General features: G+C 39.7%; 1 protein-coding gene across 6 annotated transcripts in view; it reads right to left on the reverse strand.

The window, feature by feature from the left end:
• Positions 1-22,435, reverse strand: part of LOC125448069 (phosphatidylethanolamine-binding protein 4) — a 383,111-nt gene that overhangs the window by 347,832 nt on the left and 12,844 nt on the right. For all 6 annotated transcript variants that reach the window (XR_007246641.1, XM_048523052.1, XM_048523049.1 and 3 more), the window contains one exon: positions 16,998-17,130. Coding sequence is in view for 5 of the 6 variants with exons in the window: in XM_048523052.1 (XP_048379009.1) it covers positions 16,998-17,130 (133 nt within the window). In the remaining variant the exon portion in view is untranslated. The remainder of the gene's footprint in view (positions 1-16,997; positions 17,131-22,435) is intronic.

Below are 22,435 nucleotides of genomic sequence, written 5' to 3' on the forward strand. Positions count from 1 at the left end.
TTGCCATTTGTTTGAGGCCGGGAATTAAGAATGGAAGGAACGAAAGGAAATGGAAGAGACAAAAAACATGTTGCACCTGTCTTCACAGTGGAAGAGACAGAAATCATCCCAAGACTGGTGGACAATAAAGAGATGAGAGGAAAGTTGGAACTTAAAGTAATCAACATCATAGGAATCAATCAATGCCTAACTGCAAAATGAATGAGCAAATGAACAAAAGATTTACAAGCCTCCTGGATTTAATAGCTTTCACCCTCATGTCCTAAAACAGCTTGCTGCAAAGACAGTTGACATATTGATTGCATCCTTCAGAAATTCCTCGATTCCGGAAAGGTCACAGCCGATTAAAAAATTGCAAATATAACAATTCTTGTTAAGACTGAAAACAGACACAGAAACTACTGGCCAGTTAGCCTGATTCATGCTATTATCAAAATTTTCAATTCATTATCAAAAAGATAGCAGGAGGGCATTCAGAAAATCATCATGCCATCAGGCAAGATCAATGTGAAGCTGGGTTTCATAGCAACTTCTCCACTGCCTTGTTTTTGGAAGGAGTCCCAAGTAGAATCTGACACATTATCTGATATTATTCTTTTTAAGTAAATATCAGACAATTCAACTTGGTGACAAAATTGATCCAAATTTTACACCATCAATGCCATCAAATTGAGAAGTCTGTTTCTGAAACAACTTGGTGGAAAAGGATGGAGGGGAAGATCATAGAATCCCTACAGTGTGGAAACAGACCCTTCAGCCCAACAAGTCCACACCGACCCTCTGTGCATCCCACCCAGACACATTCTCCTCTAACCCACCCAATCTACACATCCCTGAACACTACGGGCAACTCAGCATGGCCAATTCACCTAGCCTATCTCTGGGCTGTAGGAGAAAACTCTGAACTGTGGGAGCACCCAAAGGAAACCCATGCAGACAAGGGGAGAATGTGCAAACTCCACACAGACAGTCGCTCAGGCATCAAACCCAGGCCCCTGGCGCTGTGAGGCAGCAGAGCTAACCAGTAAGGCACCGTGCTGCCCCAGTAAGACAAGTTTTTAGGAGACAACAAAATGTCTGAAAATGTACAAGGATAGGCCAAGTGAGTGGGCAAAAAATTGACAGAATTGCTAAGTGGTAAACTGCGTGGCTGTCCATGTTGCAAATTAGAATGGAAAAGCTGATTACTTAAACAGAGAAATCAATCAAAATGCTGCAGTGGAGAGATCTGGATGATACAGCAAATAATTAAGAATCCAAACAAAACGTTGGCCTTTTCTACAAGCATACAATGTTTAAAACTGGAGAAGGCCTACCCTTTAGCTCTACAGACATAGGACAAATATGGAGTCCTTACTTAACAAGGGAATATGCTTGCTTTGGAAGAACGCTCAGGCAAGGTTTATTAGGCCAAGTCCTGGGAAGAATCAGTTTGTCTCATGAGGAAAAAATTGAAAAGGTTGGGTTTACATTCAAAAGATCATCTCTCATTTTTCTCTTATTCAAGAAAGGAGAGGAGATCATTTCGGGCCTTGGGAGGGAGCTGATGAAAAAAGTTACTTCTTGACATTCTAGAACTAGGAGACAGAGTTTCAAAAGAAAGCACACCCATTTAAGATGGAGAAAAGGAGAAATTACTTCTACCAGAGATTTGTTCATGTTTAGAATTCTCTGTTCCAGCCAGCAGTCCAGCTAGGTCACTGAATATATTCAAAGAGAATTAACAGTGGGTTGAGAATCAGTGAGAATTATGCATATGGCATGAAATGGGACATGGATTGGCTTTGGGATTGACAAATAGCCCAATGAATTTAAAACGCAATACTCCGAGGTGCAAAAGTGATAGAAATACATGATATAAACTCAACAGCATGGTTCTAAATAGCATGCAGGCAGACAGGGACCCAAGTGTGCACATTGTTGAAGATGGCAGGTCATAATAAGATTGTGACTAAGAAAACGCAAGTGAGCATGGACTTGTTAAGCACAGGTATTCAGTAAGAATTTATTTTGACCTTTAACACCCAAATTTAGACAACAATTCATCAATTTGTTCAGTTGTGTTCATGAGTATTGGGAAGGATGTCAGGCCCCTTCAGAAAGTACAGGGAAAATTTATCAAAATTATTCCACAGATGAAGTAATTCAACTACAAAGTTAGTTTTGGAGGAAGTGGAATTGTTCTCCTTGGCACAGAAGTTCAGGGAAGATTTGGTAGAAGTATAAAAGATTATGAAACATTTCAATAAAGTCAACAAACAAAAGATGCTCGTATCAGCAGAGAGTACAAGGGATGGGGGTTACATATTTAAGGTTCTGGGCACAATCAAGGGAAGAAATATGATATACAGAGCAGTAATGATCTGGAACGTGCCAAAGTATTAAGCAGAAATAATCCATGATTTTGAAAGGAAATTGGATGGGCACTTCAGGGAAATAAACGTACTAAGTTGCAAGCTGAAATAACTGCACAGAAACTGCTATCCCGTCATCCAGTCACCTTTTATTTACATGTGGACAGTACACTGGCTGTGGCCAGCCAGCTCAGAGTCAGTCCTCTGACTGAGGAAATTCTAAATTCCCCATTAATATTGGTCAGCCAGTGCCTCCTGATGGGTCCAGGTGAGTCAAAGATCTCGTAGTCAGAGGTCCATCAGGTTCCAATCATTACACAAGCAAAAAAAAGTGGGTACGTGGGTCTTACTTGGTTTCCTGTCAAGAGCTAAAATTGACTCCATGGACCAATGCCCTTTCTTTCGAGCCCAACTGAATCCAGGATCATTTCATTTTTAAAAGTTGCAATCTCAAACATCTACTGACAGATGGTGCCAAAAGATTTCACGCTTCAAACAGAAGAACTCATAAAGGTATACATGTTAAAAAAAAGCAAGCCAGTTAGCCTTTTCTTATCTTGCATAACCGCTATATTCTAAAATGTAAAGTAACTTCTGTTGATTTTGAGGAAAAACTATAAATTATACCTTAAATGGCAGATAAAACCAGGCAGCCAAATCATGATTCATGTGATCAATCTCAGTCTCTATATTTTCAAAACTTCATTCTCAACATGAATTTCAGCTCTCCTTCTCAGATGCAGCCTAATCTCCAGTCAAAAGCATTGCACACCAAACTGAATTCTATTGGTACTGTCTTGACCACAAAGGCACACAACAGCAGAATCCATTCACTTCAAGTCTGGATGGCTTGAATCCACCAGTGGTATCTTCCAGTAAAGAACAAGCTACAGAACAATATTTGGCTTATTTTCAACTTCTGGATCAAGCCTCTGACATCTTCAGCTTGTCTACTCTGCATGACTAGGCTGCTCATCAAATGCAAAATATCCTTTTCCTTTTACCTGATAATTTTTCCTCTTCCAATCCTTATTCAATTCCCCTTTGAAAGCTGTAATTCAATCACCACCTTTTCAGTCAGTTCATTCCAGACCATGAAAATTTGCTCAGTACAAGTACTCCTCATGTCTCCTCTGGAACTTTAACCAATTATCTCAAATCTGTGACTTTCTAGCAACTGAACCTTACAGTACTTGAAGCAGTTACACCGTACTGCTGCATTATAATCATAAAGATCTCAGCTAAATTTTTTAACCAGTGTAATCTTCACAGCTAAAAGGAGAAAGAGGTCTGTTTTTATGATCTTTCCATTTTACCGATGTTCTGCATTCTTGCTAATGTGTGGTAAATTGTTTCTGAAAATTCTGAAACTTCTCTTGGGTCTTGATATTTGGCTAAACACGAGGTGTCCAGAATTTGATACACCACTCCAGCTGAAGGATAGCAGTGATAACTTAAGGTTTAGCGTAACATCCATGCTACTGTTTCCACAGCTAAGGATTCTCTAACTTTTCTCTCAAAATGCCCTTCTCGACTTATTCTGCAACTTACGTGGACTTACGCGTGCCTCCCATGTGACTTCATTTCTGAACCCTCAATACTGTAGTGCAAGCTGATATATTTATATAGGCAGTTTACGTGATAATGTGGTAAACTGACAACAACAACTTTTTTTACTTATGATCAGTACAGATATAATTTTCATACATTCTGAAAATTATTGGCTATCTGGACAAAGGTAAGGTTGGCATTGGTGATCTGGCAATCCCGAAATAATTTAAACAAAACAGAGCTGGGAAAAATATCCCTTAATTGAACATGACTTAATGTCGCAGACAAAAGAACACAAATCAATTCCATATTATCATAACTGGGTTAAAAAAATCCAAACAGGTATTGCTCAGTTTAAATTACTTAAATTACTGAAATACTTTTTCAATATTAAGTTCAACACAGGGAGAAATACAAAAGGATATTCAGAATTTTTTACATACTTTTAATGTGCACCCATTAGTATTCCTCAGTTTCTGATGGAACGCGCTTACATAAAGTCACTCGACCATACATTTAACCTGCTGGCTGACCCACAAATGGCACTTAGTATAGGTTTATTTTCAGCAAAAAATTCCACCAGAAGAAAGGTACCACATTGTATTGTAAACAAGTTGTCAGCCATTGATGGCAACATTTGCAGTCCTAAGTTTGAGTGCTTGATTCATTAACATCCAAGCAAATAATCAGTCGCTATATTTTGATGACAACCTGACCTCCTGTAGATTTCTGACAGAGTCTGCCAGCTCAGGAGGCTCCAGAAAATGCAATCCAGCACCGTCCTCTGACGGTTGCTAAAACTATCTCACAAGCATGTGAAGATGGAGTACAGCACTTGTGTCATTTATACAAATACTCTTTCGCCAATTCTGAAAAATTTCTGAACTGAATTGGAAGGGAGCCATCTGTAGTTAAAACAAAGCACAAATAAACAGTTGGGAATGGTCTGGAGAGAATCAACAGTATTTTTTCATATAGTGTTCAACTGCGCATTGTACAAAGCGTGCTTGAAAACTCAGTAAATGAAATACATATCGATTTGACCTGAAAAGTAATCTGTTTTGCTGACTGCCACCAACACTAGCAATAAAGAAAAATCATGTAACGCAGCTTTTCAGATAATATGACCATACATCACAGACACTTACGAAAGTAGTCAAGTGATCTATCATTTGACCCTACAACTGCTTAGTTGCAAAATATTATAAATTTACTTCAACTGTAACTTTTCTATTTTCTTTTAGCAATATTCTTTTCTTTAGCTGAGCAATATTCATAAATCAAGCAAACAAACTGACCACACACACAGTATCTTTTGGCCTAACCACCATCTCAAAGGTGGAATTCCATCTGCTAGACACTCTAAGCTGATTGCTTAGATGAGAACAATCTTGCCTTAAGCTCTGAGATCTACTAAAACTGTTTAACAGTGAATTAGTGTCAGCTGGTGTGCAGAAAGCAATACTTAATCACAGTCAATTCATCGTAACCTTTTACAAGAAGATGGAATGGTAAATGAAAACAGAGAAAGTTGACACTGTAGATCATTAACAGTGTGCACAAAGTATCACAACAGTATGTGTCTGTCATCTAAAACAAAATGATGAAAATTCACTTTAATGTTAGTATAGAACGTGGCAAGCCTTCAGAAAAAACAAAATCTTAAAAATGTGACACCTTCATCCTGGGTTATTTGTATTAAGAGCAGGGGGTCAATTTGTGATGTCACTCACCTTTATACAAATGCCACTAACAAATCGTCGGCTAAGATACTGATGACAAGAACTAATCAAAATCAGTTAAGGTCTGAAACTGTCAGTTAGCTGCTGGAGAAACCAACAAATGTACAGTTATCGTGGAAACACTGTGAATGGAAAGTTCATGGGGTGACATAAGGAAACTGAAGTAAGTAAGTCAGCAAAGAAACGCTCTGACAGAATTTGCAAATATTTATGATGAAAATAAAATATACTGAAAGGCATGAAAGCGCTGAAAACCAGAAACAGTGTATAACAGCAAGTGGAAGAACCGTGTGGTGGAGAGAGAAAAATCTGGGCTAAAACGGTCAAGTCTCTCATTCAAGGCATTCTGACAGTGTCATCACATAGTTCCATAGATCAGCACTCAGTATTTGACACCATCCTGAGCCCAAAACCACATTTAACTTTCATGTCAGTTTAAACAAGAAACAAAAAACACAAGGTAAGTGAAAAGGAGCAAGGGTAACAAGAGTTACAGATATTGGAAGTGAAAAAAGGACAGAGAACACAGGGGAAGGAGAAAGAAATACACCAGGGAAGATAATCAAGTCTGGAACAACACAGCAAATCTACCAGTTGATTCTAAATTCCGAGCTTTGTGTTTGGAACCTCGAACATAAATTGCAGCTCCCGATGTTCAATCATCTGCCCACACTCCTCCTACCTACTTTTTCTAAAGCAGTATCCAGTGGTCAAGGATGACTTGCTTCAATGCGAAAAAGGAGTTCTCATGTGACTGAAGAGTTCAATACACAACCGACTGTGTCCATGACAGTGAGTGCACGGGGTTGGGTAGAGGCACGAATGCAAAGGTGGAATGCCCAGGTTGCTACCTAGTCCTTTCTCTGTTGGCTCTTGACTGAAGCCTTTCATCAGCAATGAGTCTATTGGTGTCTATTTCCTTCCCAGATGCTTCCGCTTCATCAGGCAGTTTTGGATCATGATTTCTTTCTTGTCGATAATGATTTTGGTCATAATTTTAGAGTGCCCTTTAAGCATTTCTTCTGCCCTCCTAGGATTCACCTGCCTTGAAGTCCAAGTACAGGATTTCTTGTCAAGTCTTGCATTAAGCATAGTCTCAGTTGCAAGCAGAGCTGAGCAGGCGTGCCGAAGGCCTCAATGCTGGCCTCAGCAAGTATATAGATGTTGCTAAGCCTATTCTGCCGATGGATTTATCGAATTTTGTAGAGGCAGCATCAATGGCACCTCTGCTGGGTTTTTGCAGTGCCTGTGTACACAGTCTATGTCTCTGAACCAGATTATCGCAGATGTCATATCTGCCCTGTAGGCCATGAGCTTGGTGCCAAATCTGAGGTCTTGATCTTCAAACACTGTCTTCTTTGGGTGAACCATGAGGTTGTGCTTGCATGTTGAAGACTGGGTTGAACTTCATCACCAAAGTCTATTCTTGTTAACATCAGGTTCCCGAAATAAGGAATATGGTCCACCTTGTCCAAAGCTTCACTAAGAATTCTGACAACAGGGGATAGTGCAGTATCGCGGAGGCAGGGTGGTTGAAGATCTTTATTTCAGGCTCATGCTCTCATATGCTTCAAATTTACAGTGGTTTGGAGATCAAACTCTGAGTCGGCACAGATGCAAGCATCGTCTGAATGATCTAGAGTAATGACACAGGATAGTTCAAACTTTAAAGTGGCCTGCAGACAGCATAGGTTGAACAGATTCATTTTGTTCTAAACATTACGGCAACTCCAGGGAGCTTGCTTAGGGTGAGGTGGAGCATTGCAGCAAGGAAGGTCAAGAAAAGCAAAACAATGACACTACCTTGCTTTACATCAGTCCAACCCATGAACTGGGACTGTACTGGATCTGAGATAATGGGAACTGCAGATACTGGAGAATCCAAGATAATAAAATGTGAGGCTGGATGAACACAGCAGGCCAAGCAGCATCTCAGGAGCACAAAAGCTGACGTTTCGAGCCTAGACCCTTCATCAGAGATGATGAAGGGTCTAGGCCCGAAACGTCAGCTTTTGTGCTCCTGAGATGCTGCTTGGCCTGTAGTGGATCTACTGCTTTAAGATCACAGCTTGCACACCTGGAGCAGGTAGAGAATGCCGACAAACTTCTGGTGGCAGCTCCACAACCTCTCAGAGTTGAGGGTGTCAAAGATCTTAATGAGGTCAAAAAAGATCACAAAGGTTGTTGTTGTTCCTTGCATTTCTGTTGCAACTGCAATGTGTTGAAGATTATGTCCATGCTGTCCCTCGGAGGATGAAATCCGCTTTGCGACTCTGAAAGAAATCATTCAGTCGGACAGAAATAAATCTGTGTCATAGAGGTCAACAGCACAGAAAGTGACCCTTCAATCCAAGAAATTTGCGCTGGTCACACACAACCACTTAACTATTATAATCCTATTTTCCTGTTTCCTAATTTCTCCACCAAGGGAAAGAGCTCCTTCCAGTCTACCCTGTCCAGCTCCTCTTAACAATCATGTCCCCTCACGAGTCTCTTCTTTTTTCAAAGAAAATAATCTCAGTCTATCAAATCTTTCTTCATACCTAAAACTTTCCAGACCAGGCAACGCCCTGGTAAATCTCCAGTGGAATCACATCCCCCTAAAATGGGGACAGTACACAATCTGTGGTCTAACAAATATTTCATGCAGTTGCATCACAACTTCTCTGTGTTTAAAATCTATGCCTTCATTCATAATAGCAAGTGTCCCACATGCATTCTTAACCATAACTTGGAAAATCCTCTGCAGTCAGACTTGCCATCTTTCTTTCAAGATTACAACATCACCGAATTATCCCAGCGCATTCTCCACCTTCAAGATAAAGTGAAAAAAAGGTAAAGAATAAAGCTTCCAGTGTTTCTCCATCAATTTTTCGTGCTTCAGCTTCGTCTGCTGCTGAACCCTCACTGTTCTTTCCATGTCAAATGGACTTTTCTACCTCATGCCAGGTTGGAGTTGAGCCACAGTGGCAGGAAGCATTCTATAGGATCAAGTTAATCACATTGAAGGCAGAGCTTCTGTTGAGGAGATCTTATATGGGCTCATTCCAGTAGGTGCTGACTCCCTCTTTGTCCTTGATGATTACCTCTCTGTTCTTGGCCAGCAATGGAGTGGGTCCTTGAGTGCAAAGATTGTAAGTGGTCTTAAACATGCTAAAAAATCTCATATCTTGAAGGACTTGCACATGTGCTGTCAACAAAGACCAACAGAGCATCAAAAGGTCAGTTGCCTCTGTACAGTACAGGCAGGCATATAAAACAATTCATGAAGTTTACAAATTCCATTCCAAAGCTAACATTTTGATGATTCTGTAACACCAAATATCCAAAAAGTCCTAACATAAAAGACATGTCATAATAAGATTGCTAGTCACATTTTCTGCTTTTCTTTTCCTTTCATCCATTTTTATTTCTATTTTATCATCAGCACATCAGCCATTACTGAATCTCAACAGCTTATTACCACAGAGATCTTGTCTCATCAAAACTGAGCCATTCTTCTATCCCAACATCGCTTTCATTTCTTCAGTTCTTCATCTCACCTGTCCCTTTCTCTGAAGCCCATACACTTTCATACTTTTGTTTCTTGCTTCAGTTTTACTTTCTCCACTTCTTTGGTTCGGTATAGTCCCATCTCCAACCAACTCCTCACTCACAATCAAGGTAACCATTAAAGACATTTTGCCGTGTGTTATCGACATCCAACAAATACTGCACTGCAGAGAAAAGGGGCAAAGAAGCAGTACAAGAAAAATTCGAATTCCCAAAATCCAGATACAGTGCCATTATCATTTGATTCCGATCACATCATGTTAATTTTTTTTTAATTTCATTCGTGGGATCAACATGGCACTGGAAAGGCAAGTATTTGTTGCTCGTTCTCAATTTCCCTTAGGAAGGCTCAGTTCAGTTTCTTGAAAACAGCAGCCTCCAGAATATCAATGGTTGCAGCCATAGGACTGCTGCTGAGGTCAGGGTGAGGTGGGTAGATCATGAGTTGGATGTGGTCATTGCCTGACACTTGTCTGGTGTACATGTTATTTTTCACCTACCAGTGTGAGCCCAAACATTGTCCAGGTCTTGCTGCAGGCTAATGGAGAGCGGTTCTGTGTCTGAGGACACAAAATACAACGCAACTAGTGAACATCCTTACTTATGATTTTCTGATGGAGAGACAGTCATTGTTGAAACACCTTTGAGAGCCACACCTCAGAGTACCCCAACAAGGTTGTGTTGCACAGTTCTGAGATGAAGGTGATTTTTTAAATTTACTCTTTCATGGATGTATGCAATGTGTTAAAGATTATGTCAATGCTGTCCCTCAGAGGATGAAATCCACTTTATGACTCTGAAAGAAATCATGCAGCCATACAGAAAATAAGTCTGTCTCATAGAGGTCAACAGCACATAAAATGGCCCTTCAATCCAAGAAATCTGAGCTGGTCACACACAACCACCTAACTATTTTAATCTCATTTTCCTGTTTCCTAATTTCTCCATCAAGGGAAAGAGCTCCTTCAAGTTGCTTAGCAAGGCTGGCATTTGATGTCTATTCATAACTGCCTTTGAAGTGAGTGGCTTACTCAGTCATTTCAGGCAACAGTAAAGAGTGCACCACATTATTGGGATTCTAGCGTCAGAAATGGGCCAAATTCGATAAGGATAGCAGATTTCTTTCCGTAAGTGACATTAGTGAACCAGGGGCATTTTTAGAAAATCAGTGATAGTTTCATGGTCACCATTATGGATAACACGGTGTAGAGCTGGATGAACGCAGCAGGCCAAGCAGCATCATAGCAGCAGGAATGCTGACGTTTCGGGCCTAGACCCTTCTTCAGAAATCACCATTATAGACATTAGCCTTCAATTCCATTTCTTATAAATTGAATTTAAGGGCCACCAATTTCCCTAGTGAAAATTAAACCCTTGTCTCCAGAATATTAATCTAGGTCTCTGGATTACCAACGATATTACCACAATACCAGCATTTCCTCAAGAAATCTTCAAGAACCATGACAATCTTCCTTTCCAGTCAGTATGCCTCCCAATAATGGGCAAATTCTCACACTGTCACCACAATCACACCATAATTCCCAATACCTTAAATCTTTTCTAAACTAATTGATGCCACAATCAAACCTTGCTGTCAAGAACAGGTACTCATCAGCTCTGCAATGCAGCACTTTTATCCATGTTTGAACCAAGACAACGGTAAGACAATTATGAATTTACAAATTGGTGTGAGTAATCCTGACAATTCATTGAGATGTGTTGATAAATTTAAATTCTTCCAGTTAGTTAGCTGCAATGACCTTGTCCATCTTTCACTGCACAGTGTGAGGATTAGGGAACAAGTAAGAAGGTCATCAGCGTTCCTTATCATTAATCATGCTCTCACAATTCCATCTACATAAATTGACTCGTGCTTTCAAACTATCAACAATGATTGCCAGGCTTAATACTTGGGCAGACAAAGACATGCCCTGCCCCATGGAGAGATCTGACTTATACCATATAATATTAATATATTATAATCCTTGCAATTTGTACCTGTTCTTTGCTTATGTCCATGGCTGATGCAAGGAAATTAATCCTGAGCAGCTATCCTTGCTATCTGACATGTAATTTTAAAGAAAGGCTCGTACTAATGATTACCTTACAAAGAATGCATCATCATAAAAGTTAACAATGAATGTTCGATTTAGTCATGATAACTGACCAAATGGGCATTGATGAAATAGATAGAAGAAACAGAATCTCATTCAGTGGAAGATGGAAGGGTTGGCAGCTGGCCAGATTTTAAAATCAATACATTCATAGAGACCAAAGCCACTTGGCTTCTTCAGCCTATTCTGCTTTTCAATCCAATCATGATATCATGACTCAATGGACCACTTAACCTAGTGGGCGAAACATTTTTAAGGGTATCAAGAATCAATCTTCCCATCTTAAATAATATTCAAAGATTCTTCTTCCGCTGCATTTTGAGGAATAGAGTTAAAAAAGGCAACACTCCTTAAATAAATAAAACTCTCCTAATCTCTGTCTTCATCGACACTCCCTTTAGTCAACTCAACAGCAGGCAATGGCCTCATGATACAATCACTGATCTATTAACCCAGACAATGTTCCGGTGACCTGTGTTCAAGTCCTGCCACTTGTGGGATGTGAACATTACTGGCTAGCCAGCATTTATTGCCCATTCCTAGTTGCCCTTGAGAAGGAGATGATAAGCTGTCTCTTGAACTTCTGCAGTCCATGTGCTGTGCATTGATCCATAATGCCGTGGGAGGGAACTCCAGGATTTTGGCCCAGCAACATTGAAGGAACAGCAATACATTTCAAAGTCAGAATTGTGAAGGGGAACTTGCAGGTGGTGGCATTCCTGTGTTTCTGCTGCCCCTGTCCCTTCTGGATGGAGGGGCATTTGGAAGGTCTCAGGATCTTCGGTGAATTTCTGCATTGCATCTTGCAGGTAGTATGCAGTGCTGCTACTGAGCACTGGTAGTGGAAGGAGTGGATGCTTGCGGATGTTAAGTGGGCTGCTTTGTCCTGGATGTTGTTGGAGCTGCACCCATTCAGGCAAGTGGGGAGTATCCTCCTGACTTCTCATGCTCCTGACTTGTGCCTAGCAGATAGTGAACAGGCTTTGGAGAGTTACTCGCTGGAGTTTTCCTAGCCTTAGACCTCCTCATGCAGCTACCGCCTTGATGAAGTGAATCCAGCTGAATTTCTGTTTGATAGTAACCCTAGGATGCTGTCAGTGGGGGTTTCAGTGAAGCTAATGCCATTGAAAATCACAGACCAGAACTCAGATTATCTCTTATTGGAGGTGGTTACTCATGAAAGTCACCCACCATCTTGCAGCCCTCGTCCTTGTTGCATTTGAACATGGACTGCTTCAGTATCTGAGAAGTCACAAATGGTGCTCAACATTTTGCAATGATGGTATTTGAATTCAATGGAAGTCTGAAATCAAGAGTCTTCTGATGACCATGAAACCATTTCACTTATTTAAAAAAACCCATCTTGTTCTTATAATGTACTTGCCTGTTTTGGCTGACATGTGATTCCAGACCCACATTAACGTAATTGACATTTAACTGCCCTCAGGACAATTAAGTTGTGTAATAAATGCTGGCCTGGCCATTGATGCTCACATCCCATGAATAAATAAAATTTTAAAAGTTAATAAAATAGACCTAGAGCTTCAAACACTCTCATCCCAACCCCATCATGTCTGTTGACCGAGAGGAAGAGGAACCCAACATTCTGCAGAACAGAGATGTTGAGTGTTCTACTACTTCTAGATTCTCCCAGAATTAAGATCAAGACTCCTCAGGATCTTTTATGATTCAGTCTAGTTGCCGCTAACTCTTCAAAATTCTATTAGCTATAAGCCTTGTCTGTACAACCTTTCTACATCAGACAACCCAACCATTCCGATCATTATTTGGTAAACCTCTTCTGAAATACCTCAAGAAGCACACTTGCATTGAGCCTTAGATAAGGAAATCACTCCACTAACACAGTACTCCAGATGTGGTCTCGCTCGTACCTTTTATAATTGAAGCATGATCTCCTGACTTTTCCGTTCAACTTGTTTTGCAATAAATGATAACACTCAATGGCTATTCTGAGTATTTTGCTTAAAGTGCACACTAACCTATTGCGATTTAAGTGCTCAAGCATCTCATAGTTCTGCAAGGTCTGCAATAAGTCCAAAAGATTTGGGAACTCAGCATTTTTACACTGGACAGCTCTGTTAGGCTGCTGACACTGTTAATTAGCAAAGGTCCTGAATATGATGGCCCCTCTGAAAGATTTATCAGTTTAACATGATTTTTCCTGTGCTAGAGAAAAGAGGAAAGAAAATCATTGTCTCGTAATTCCAGCAATAAAGTGCAATTCTTGGTGGGACATTTGGTGAGAATACCATTAGCCTTTCCTAATAAATCTCTCCACAACTGAATAGTCTATCAACATTAACTGTTCAAACTCATGCAAAGAATAACCTCTTTTGTGACCTACTGGGAAACAAATAGACATTTTGGATCCATATGCAGATAACATATTTCCACAATAAAAAGTACATCTGTTACCCAAATTTGTTATCTTCTCATTCAGCCGACATCTTTGTGCGGCAGTTTTCCATCTACCAACCTCAGCTACTTTGGTAATAAACGTTCAGGAAAATCAATGAAAATAAATTGAAAAGTGAGAAAAATATGTTTTATTATTCCCCAAACTCCCAACAGAATTAACACCAATTTACATTATTCTAGCACCAGCAACATTTGACAGTTTTGTGCTAAAACACATAACTTGCAAGCTTGAGCGTTCGAACCTGACGAACCAAGTTGTACGTAAAAGCCGAAATGTTGGTCGCATAACCAAAAAAGGCACTTAGCCACAACATTTGAGGAGATGACAAAGATTCTAAAACACAACTGACATGGTTACTTGGTAATCTTCCAATTTAGACAAAAAAAAACCTGTTCAAAGAATTCAACATATTGTTTGGTGAAATGTTTATGTAGTCTCTGCTTTCAGCACAATCTGGAAGTTGCCCTAATAATGTGCTCAAAATTGCATTCCTGGGTTCAACTTTGTCAGAAATTTAAATGCATGTGCATAACCACAAATATAAAATCTTCCGTGAACTCGCACAATCAAGGATAAGAATGAATCGTTCCCCAACCCCCAACACCATGTTCATTATTTGGTATTTATTGATATATCTAAAAGTGGTAACTTGGTAACACTTTATTCATGCAAATGAAAATACTTGTGTAATCTTCCATATTGATTTAAGTGTCCCAGATTTGTTACAACCAAATATTTTTATGTCGAGGTATCTATTGCAGTTGCTCCATATGATGAAACTGAAGACTAGATGGAAGACTTGCAAATATTCTTATCCAGGTTTCCCAAAAGAATGTTAAAAATCACAATTTTCCTTCAAAAATGTATTTGACAGGAAATCTACCTTCACGAAACACTGTCTGCCTCCCCTCCCACCCCTACAGGATTTCTAAACAAAATTGGAAAATTAAACAAAACCGAAACAGGCAAATATGACGATGTGTATTTCAAACACAAAACGACCCTGTTCTGTTAAGTTCTTGAACAAATCTTTCGTCCTTATTAAATAAAGTAGCAACCATGACATGATTCACATTTGACTGAGATTTTGTGTTATCTGACATCCTTTAGGAGTTATCTCAAACTGCCACAACAGGAAATATGCTTATTTTTATTGGCCAAAGTGTTATTATACAACCATTAAGAAATGAAATGAAGTTGCAAGTAAAATTGTTACGTGTGAAAACTGATTTTGGTCATGAGACAGAGGCACTCCATCCAGTTCATGCAATTTTCTTCACAAAGAATGTTTGCCTTCACGTATCAGTTCAATAGTCTTCTTGAAGAGCAAATGAAGCAGACAGACAACAATACAAAATAATAAGACAGCAAAAACTTAATCAACAACAAGAACAGGCATGGATCTGTAGCTCTGTATTCACTGGTGTTAAACACTGGACTTTTAGAAGCATTCAACACAAAATGATCAATAAAGAGTTTGAACATATCCCATAAAACAGGCATTTAAAAATGCCAGAACACAACTGCAGGGGTCCAAAAAACAATTTCATTTGGAGCTTTCGCCTAAAATGTGTTTGTTATTAAGAGAATAATGGATTCTTACAAATGATTGTAACACATTAGTTTAATTACTATATTCAGATGGTATCACAAACTTTCAGAATCAAACTTACATAGTAATTTGAATCAGAATGTAAAGTTCTAAAAATCACTACCCGATTTAGATGATAACGCATAAGAAGCAATGTCACGACTTTTTTCCCTGCCGCTGACTTGGAAGTGTTCTAAGCCTTACATTTTTAATTGCAATGATACAAGATTGTCATATTCCTCGGACATGTTTATTGAATAACAATCTGCAGGTGATTAATGAAGCAAATCGATGTTCAGCACACTCCAGAGAACCCACAGGAAGGAGTAAGTTACAAAGAAATCACGTCATTCTGTTCAGAGGAACCCTGAGTGAAATTCAATTGTTCTATTGCCATCTACTGTTGCATTATTTCCCCTTTAATCTCACTCTCTGGTCCATTTACCATCGAATCATTACTTAATTGTTTAACAACATCGAGGGGAAGTAATTAGGCTTCAGCAGCTATTAAATCTAAACTGCTCCACTCAAATCATGGGGATTAACAAAACAAATTCCAGTTGATCATTGTTAATGTTCAAGAATACAAATAATTAAGTATGTGTGTGAGTCTGTCCACTTTCTTTTAATTAACTGATCACTGATATTGATCATATGTTGAAGATTATGTGATGCACAAGTCCCAGAGAGAAAAAACAATGCTTTAAATGGATAGGTCCAGAACAGAAAGTCCCACCACACTGTCCTTGTGTTGTAGAGGCTGAAGCCTAAGTCTACTCTGCACCTTCAAGACTGCTTCAATTCCTGCAAGTAACTTAAGTCTGAGGCTAGAATGCAGTTCAAATCCATCCTCTCCTGCCCAACTCCATCCAAGTCAAGGTTTGCAGCTTTCACCCAATATTAGTTCAGCCCAATTTGCCATGACCTGCACCCTCAGTTTCAAGGCCCAGCCTGTCAGCCTCATAACTCCAACCTCTTAAATCCCCAAGACCCAGCTCCGTATCACAGCCCCACAAGATTACAAGCAACTGTGATTGCCCATGATGTATAGCCTCTGACCTGGTTTGATTCTTGCTCACACATCTGCTCAATCCATCAATTTTCACTTTCAGGTGCATCATCAACTTGGCTGAATACCCCAAAAGTACAGTACCAAGGATAACTGGCAGCAAATCCAACCCTGAAATATGGCACTGGGCCTAAAATCAAATTATAATGTGCAAATTTTAATTTATTTCATAACGTATGAATTAAGTTTAATCCAAAATGGAAGTAATGAATTACAGTGCTTGTGGCACATATATCATTATAGACAGACAAAGACAGAACAATTTGGTACACGCTGAATACAACTGCATCACTCTGTGCTATAAAGACAGAGTTACCTGTAAATTAGAATTTACTTTTACTTAGAAGTGAAGTAACTCCCTATTCTAAAATGTTACTTATTCCAAGTAGAGCTAACTTTACTGTTACCCTACAATTCTTGCAGCTCATTGTCCACTTTTCTCTTCTCACCTCAAAAAATGTTACTATGCATACAGATAAGTCACTGACAGAATAACACTTCAAAACAACTCTGTTCTTAATCACTTCAGCTGAAATCTTGGACAAAATTTAAAAACAGCACTAGAAGTCATGCTTATTTCATACCTTCTTAGCTTGAACAAATTTTACACGTGGTTCTCCCCATTCTTCACTCATCAGTCTTCGAAACTGACGGCATCTTGGGATGACAGCACAAGCTGCATTTCCCAAATCTGGATAAATCACAAGGAGCTCCCCTCTAAAAATAAAGAAAATATTTTCCTAAGTCTAATTGCGGACAGAATGGAAGGTGTAGAATTGTAAAAATCTCTAAAATTTTTAACTCTGATGATGAAGTCCAAACTTTTACTTTAATCAACCATCCTGTCACAGAGATTTTCCAACATCTGAGGAAGGGTCACTGGACCCATAACATTAACTTTGATTTCTCTTCATAGATTCTGTCAAACCTGCTGAGCTGTTCCAACAATTTCCGTTTTTGTATCTGATAACTTTGTTCATTATAACTAACTAACAGTGGAAATTGGTTCCTACCTCTGGGCCAGAATGGCTAGGTTCATGATGCACATGCCCCAGAGGTTTATCGTCACATTTCCAAACAGGATGATCAACAAAACTAAACACGGAACACTGGAAACAATAAACTGAATTTGGCATTCAGCAAATGAAGATGCAAAACTCCTAGCCAAGGATTCCAATGTTCCTCCTTACATTATCAAAAGCATGACAAAATATTGCCCTCGACTGCAGTAGGGTCAAAGCTCACATCAAGATCTAAGTACATTGCCTATGAGAACATTCCTGTGTAATACCTTCAAAAGATTTCCAATATTCAAACCTCTTTGTTGCCTCCGTCCTAGCTCGCACAGTCCAAATCACCCCTGTTTTTTCTGACTTAACAGACCTTGTTTTGGCAACATTTTGATTTGAAAATTCTCAGCCTTGTTTTCAAATCACTTACAGCTCAGCTGTCCCATTTTGTACAGGTTACGCCAGTCCCACAATTCTCAGAGGCCTATGAGTTCTTCTAATTCTGGCCTATTCAGTGTTACCTTAAATACTTACAGCTGCCAAAGTCCAAACTTCTCGAATTCCCTCCCAACATCCCGCCAGGTCTTACTCTCCTTCTTCCTTCAAAAAAAAATTTCTGAAAAATCTATTTCTTTGGTTGAAGATTTTGGTCAATTAGTCACATGTACCCACATGTCACACTGTCAAATCATGCCTTATAATATTCCTTTGAAGTGTCTTTGGTCATTTTAACACACTAAAGGCACAATATATGTGCAACACACTGTTGTTTTGCAATGATTTCTGGTCAAAACTGTTAAACTTCTGGAAATGTCATCTTAGATTAAATCAATTTATTTAAGTGAAGGTTAAAGATCCACAACATTGCTTGCAGAAGACTGGGGAGCTCTTCTCATGCACCGACTTGCTTTTCACCCTCTGACAATAATATCAAATATCAAACGACCCGTCATTCATCTCATTCTGTTTTATGAATTGTATTGCTGTCTCAAAGAAATACATATACATATTATGTTACACACAACATGCTCGAATCATAACATGTTTTTAGTTTTTACACAAGATGCCACAACAGAGCAGGGAAATCACATTAAGGCTGTATCTGACACCTGAGAACAAGTACACACTCTAATTACAGGACAGAAAATAATGATGCTATGGTGGGAGAGACCAATGGCAAAATCTTTGTTGCTCTTAGTAGCCATATCTATATTCAGTCAATTCTTTTTCAATGACCTAAACATGATTGATTCTTGAAAGCTACTCCAAGAAAACACAAAGGTATGGTTTTGAATTAATCAGAAAGTCAGATCTAAAGTCAAGGTTCAGGTTTTATCCAGAGTACAAATACAGAAGCAATCAATCATTAGTACATGGAATTCTGAGCTTTGAAAACGTTATACTGCAAACAAAAGTCTCCTAAACTAAGCAGATGCCAGAGGTGCAACTGAGAATGAAGAAATTCAAAGCACATCTGTACCACCCTGTGGTACAAGTAAGCTACTACAAGATCTCTGTCTTTGAGATGCAAACTGAATCACAAAATAGTTTGTGTTAAAGTGGACAGTACAACATCTTCTAATGAAATGGATAAGGAAGGCACATCTGCCAATGTGGTATACTGTATCCGCAGTACCCGCTGTGGCCTTCTCTACATTGGGGAAACCAGGCGGAGGCTTGGGGGGCGCTTTGCAGAACACCTACGCTCGGTTCGCAATAAACAACTACAGCTCCCAGTTGCGAACCATTTCAACTCCCCCTCCCATTCCTTAGACGACATGGCCATCCTGGGCCTCCTGCAGGGCCATAATGATGCCACCCGTAGGTTGCAGGAACAGCAACTCATATTCCACTTGGGAACCCTGCAGCCCAATGGTATCAATGTGGATTTCACAAGCTTCAAAATCTCCCCTCACGTCACCCCACCACCCCCCCGCATCCCAAAACCAGCCCAGCTTGTCCCCACCTCCCGAACCTGTTCTTCCTCTCACCTATCCCCTCCTCCAACCTCAAGCCGCACCTCCATTTCATACCTACTAACCTCATCCCGCCTCCTTGACCTATCCATCCTCCCCAGGTTGACCTATCCCCTCCCTACCTCCCCAACCATACTCTCCTTTTCACCTATCTTCTCCTCTATCCATCTTTGGTCTGCCTCCCCTCTCTCCCTATTTATTTCAGAATCCTCTCCCCATCCTCCTTTTCTAATGAAGGGTCTAGGCCCGAAACGTCAGCTTTTGTGCTCCTAAGTTGCTGCTTGGCCTGCTGTGTTCATCTAGCTCTACACTTTGTTATCAAGGAAGGCCCAGTGTCCACTTTCAGGTTTATACTACAAGAACGCAGGAGTTATCCTTGCTGATATTGTTAAGTCACTTAAATATAAGTTAATTTGCTCAGCATTTAATGTGGCGTCATCATCCAGCACTGTTCCATAATCAACAAGACAAGGTGACACCGAGGAGCACAACTTCATTGAAATTTCTCATCAGAGACCTTCAAATGGAAACATATCTACTCCTGAAAGGCTGCTGTTAACAGCACTTAAAATTGGGAGTGTTGGGAAACTTCTGGAAACAATCATTCAACATAAAATGAACATTTCCTTGGGAAAATATGGGCCAAAGAAAACATGCATGAAAATTCATGACAAAACGTAAGAACTTCATGAAAAATCACATTTTGACTGAATTGGAGTTTTTTTTAAGAAGTAACAGATCGTCGATAAAGAAAATGCTGTTGACGTAGATGGCATGAACTTCCAGGACATGTGCTCAAAGACACATAAACTCATTGGAAAAGATTTTGCTCGTGGAAAACAAAGGTCAGTGAAGAATCCAAGAACCTTGAAGAAAGTTTCACTCAAATCTTAACAAGGAGGTTTGTGTTGAGTGGGGAGTTGCTGACGAGCAATTAAAGAATTGAAGAAGGTTTCACAATTGTTTGGGTTAGTGAAGAAAAACCTAACACAGATATTAAAATTATGGAAAGTTATGCCACGATCAATATTGACAGTTTTCTTTATTCACCAGGGAGACAGTAACAATTTAAGATGCAGCAAAAAGGCAACTTGACAGCTGTTTCCAAATGAGAAATATAAAAGTATTACAGAAAATAATAAAATGACATGAGATTTGAAGGTTCATGAAGTGAAAAGATGAGAAGTGTATCTGATTAGGCCTCTGGGTCTTTTTGAGTCATAAAGTCACCAAATTTCATTCTTTCTTTTGTATCATCTGCCTAAAAGTAATATACTCCAGGTTCAGTGATAGTTAGTGCTCAGCATTTATATGAAATTATACCATCATACACACAATTATAAAACAGACATTTCTCAACAATTACAATATTACAGTACACTAAAAGTACCAGTCCCACCAGAAGCACAATGTTACATCCAAAACCTTAACAGATCTTTTCAACGTGATAATTTACTCTTCTCACACACTAGCTGAAAATCAAAAGCACAAATTATCCACAATATTTAGAAATAATAACTAGTCCATAACAATATGTCATCAACAAGACGTAGAAACAGTAATCTGTTTCAAAATAAACAAATCCCTAGTTTTGCAGTATGACAAAGAAAGTACAATGGTTTTGCAGGTGCAGAAATTTATGGTTATGTCTCTGAACCACTGTCTGCGTGTGCACGTCTTATTCACTGAAACGTTCAGGTTCAGTCCATTCAAGCACAGTTCACTGCATCTCAAAGAAGCTGTCCTATTCACTCTGCTAAGAGACTCTATTTCCATTCTAATGCTGTGTAAAATAACACAATCTTTAGAGCTTTATCTTGCCTATTATTGCCACTGCACAGGGATTTTAGAACAAGGGGGCACAGAGTATCACCACAGCATCCCCAGTGGGGAAACAGGCCATTCAGCCCAATACATCCACAAAGACCTTCTGAAGACCATCCCACCGAGATCTATCCCCTAACCCTTTCCCTGTATTTCCCAAAGATAATGTATCTAATCTACACATACTTGAACACTACGGACAATTAAGCCAATCCACCTAACTTGCACAACTTTCGACTGCTGGAGGAAACCGGAGCACCCGGCAGTAAGCCACACAGACACAGAGAGAACATGCAAACATAAGTACTTGTCTTGTGAAAAGGAAGGCTGCCACTGCTATTCACCTTTCACTTCTCAGTATTAAAACAGAGAGCTGGGGTTTTACAGTCAGTTGCTGAAATGACATGATCCAACCTTGGTGGAGAATTTTCTCCATGCTGAAATGCACTCTCATGGTGCACCTTGAAGTCAGGGGTGTGAGGATCATTGGTAGGTCACTGTTTGACCACAACATGAAGCAAGTTAACAGGATCAGTGACACTTTCTGTGTGACACTGGCTTCCCCACCACATTGTTGCGGTCAGATATGTTAGAGTGTCTCCTTTGCACCCTGTTAAGAGGTTTGGGAACTGTAAATATGCAGCGGAACTTGTAGTGGGCATTCATCATATTAAGACAGAGATAGTAAGAACTGCTGATGCTGGAGTCAGATATAACACAGTGTGGAGCTGGAGGGACAGAGAAGGCCAGACAACATCAGAGGAACAGGAAATTTGACCTTTGGGTTGGGACCCTTCTTCAGAAATGGGAGAGGGGGAAGGAAACTCAGAAATAAATAGAGGAGGGGTGGGTCTGGGGAAGGTAGGTGGGATGGTGATAGGTGAGTGCCAGTAGGCGGTGATAGGGATTGTTCAGTGAGGTGGGAGAAGTGGATAGGTGGAAGAGAAGATGGACAACTTGTGTAGTACCTGGTTGCTTGAATATGTGGTCAAAGAGTTTCAGAGCAAAATAGATTACCAGAAGGTTGCAGTGGGAGAGAGATCCATTGATGTCTTTCTGGAGGAAGGAGTATAACTTCTTTAATGTGGGCATTTCTGGAAGACGATGTTAAGACAGTGGTTTTCATAGAGTCTTAAATTTTCAATTATTGGTGTGGGGTGTGGCTATTTAATAGCGGTGTTAAAAACACTCTGGCACACTTTAAACTTTTGC

The sequence above is a fragment of the Stegostoma tigrinum genome, chromosome 40, assembly GCF_030684315.1.
Source record: "Stegostoma tigrinum isolate sSteTig4 chromosome 40, sSteTig4.hap1, whole genome shotgun sequence".
Taxonomy (NCBI): Eukaryota; Metazoa; Chordata; class Chondrichthyes; order Orectolobiformes; family Stegostomatidae; genus Stegostoma; species Stegostoma tigrinum.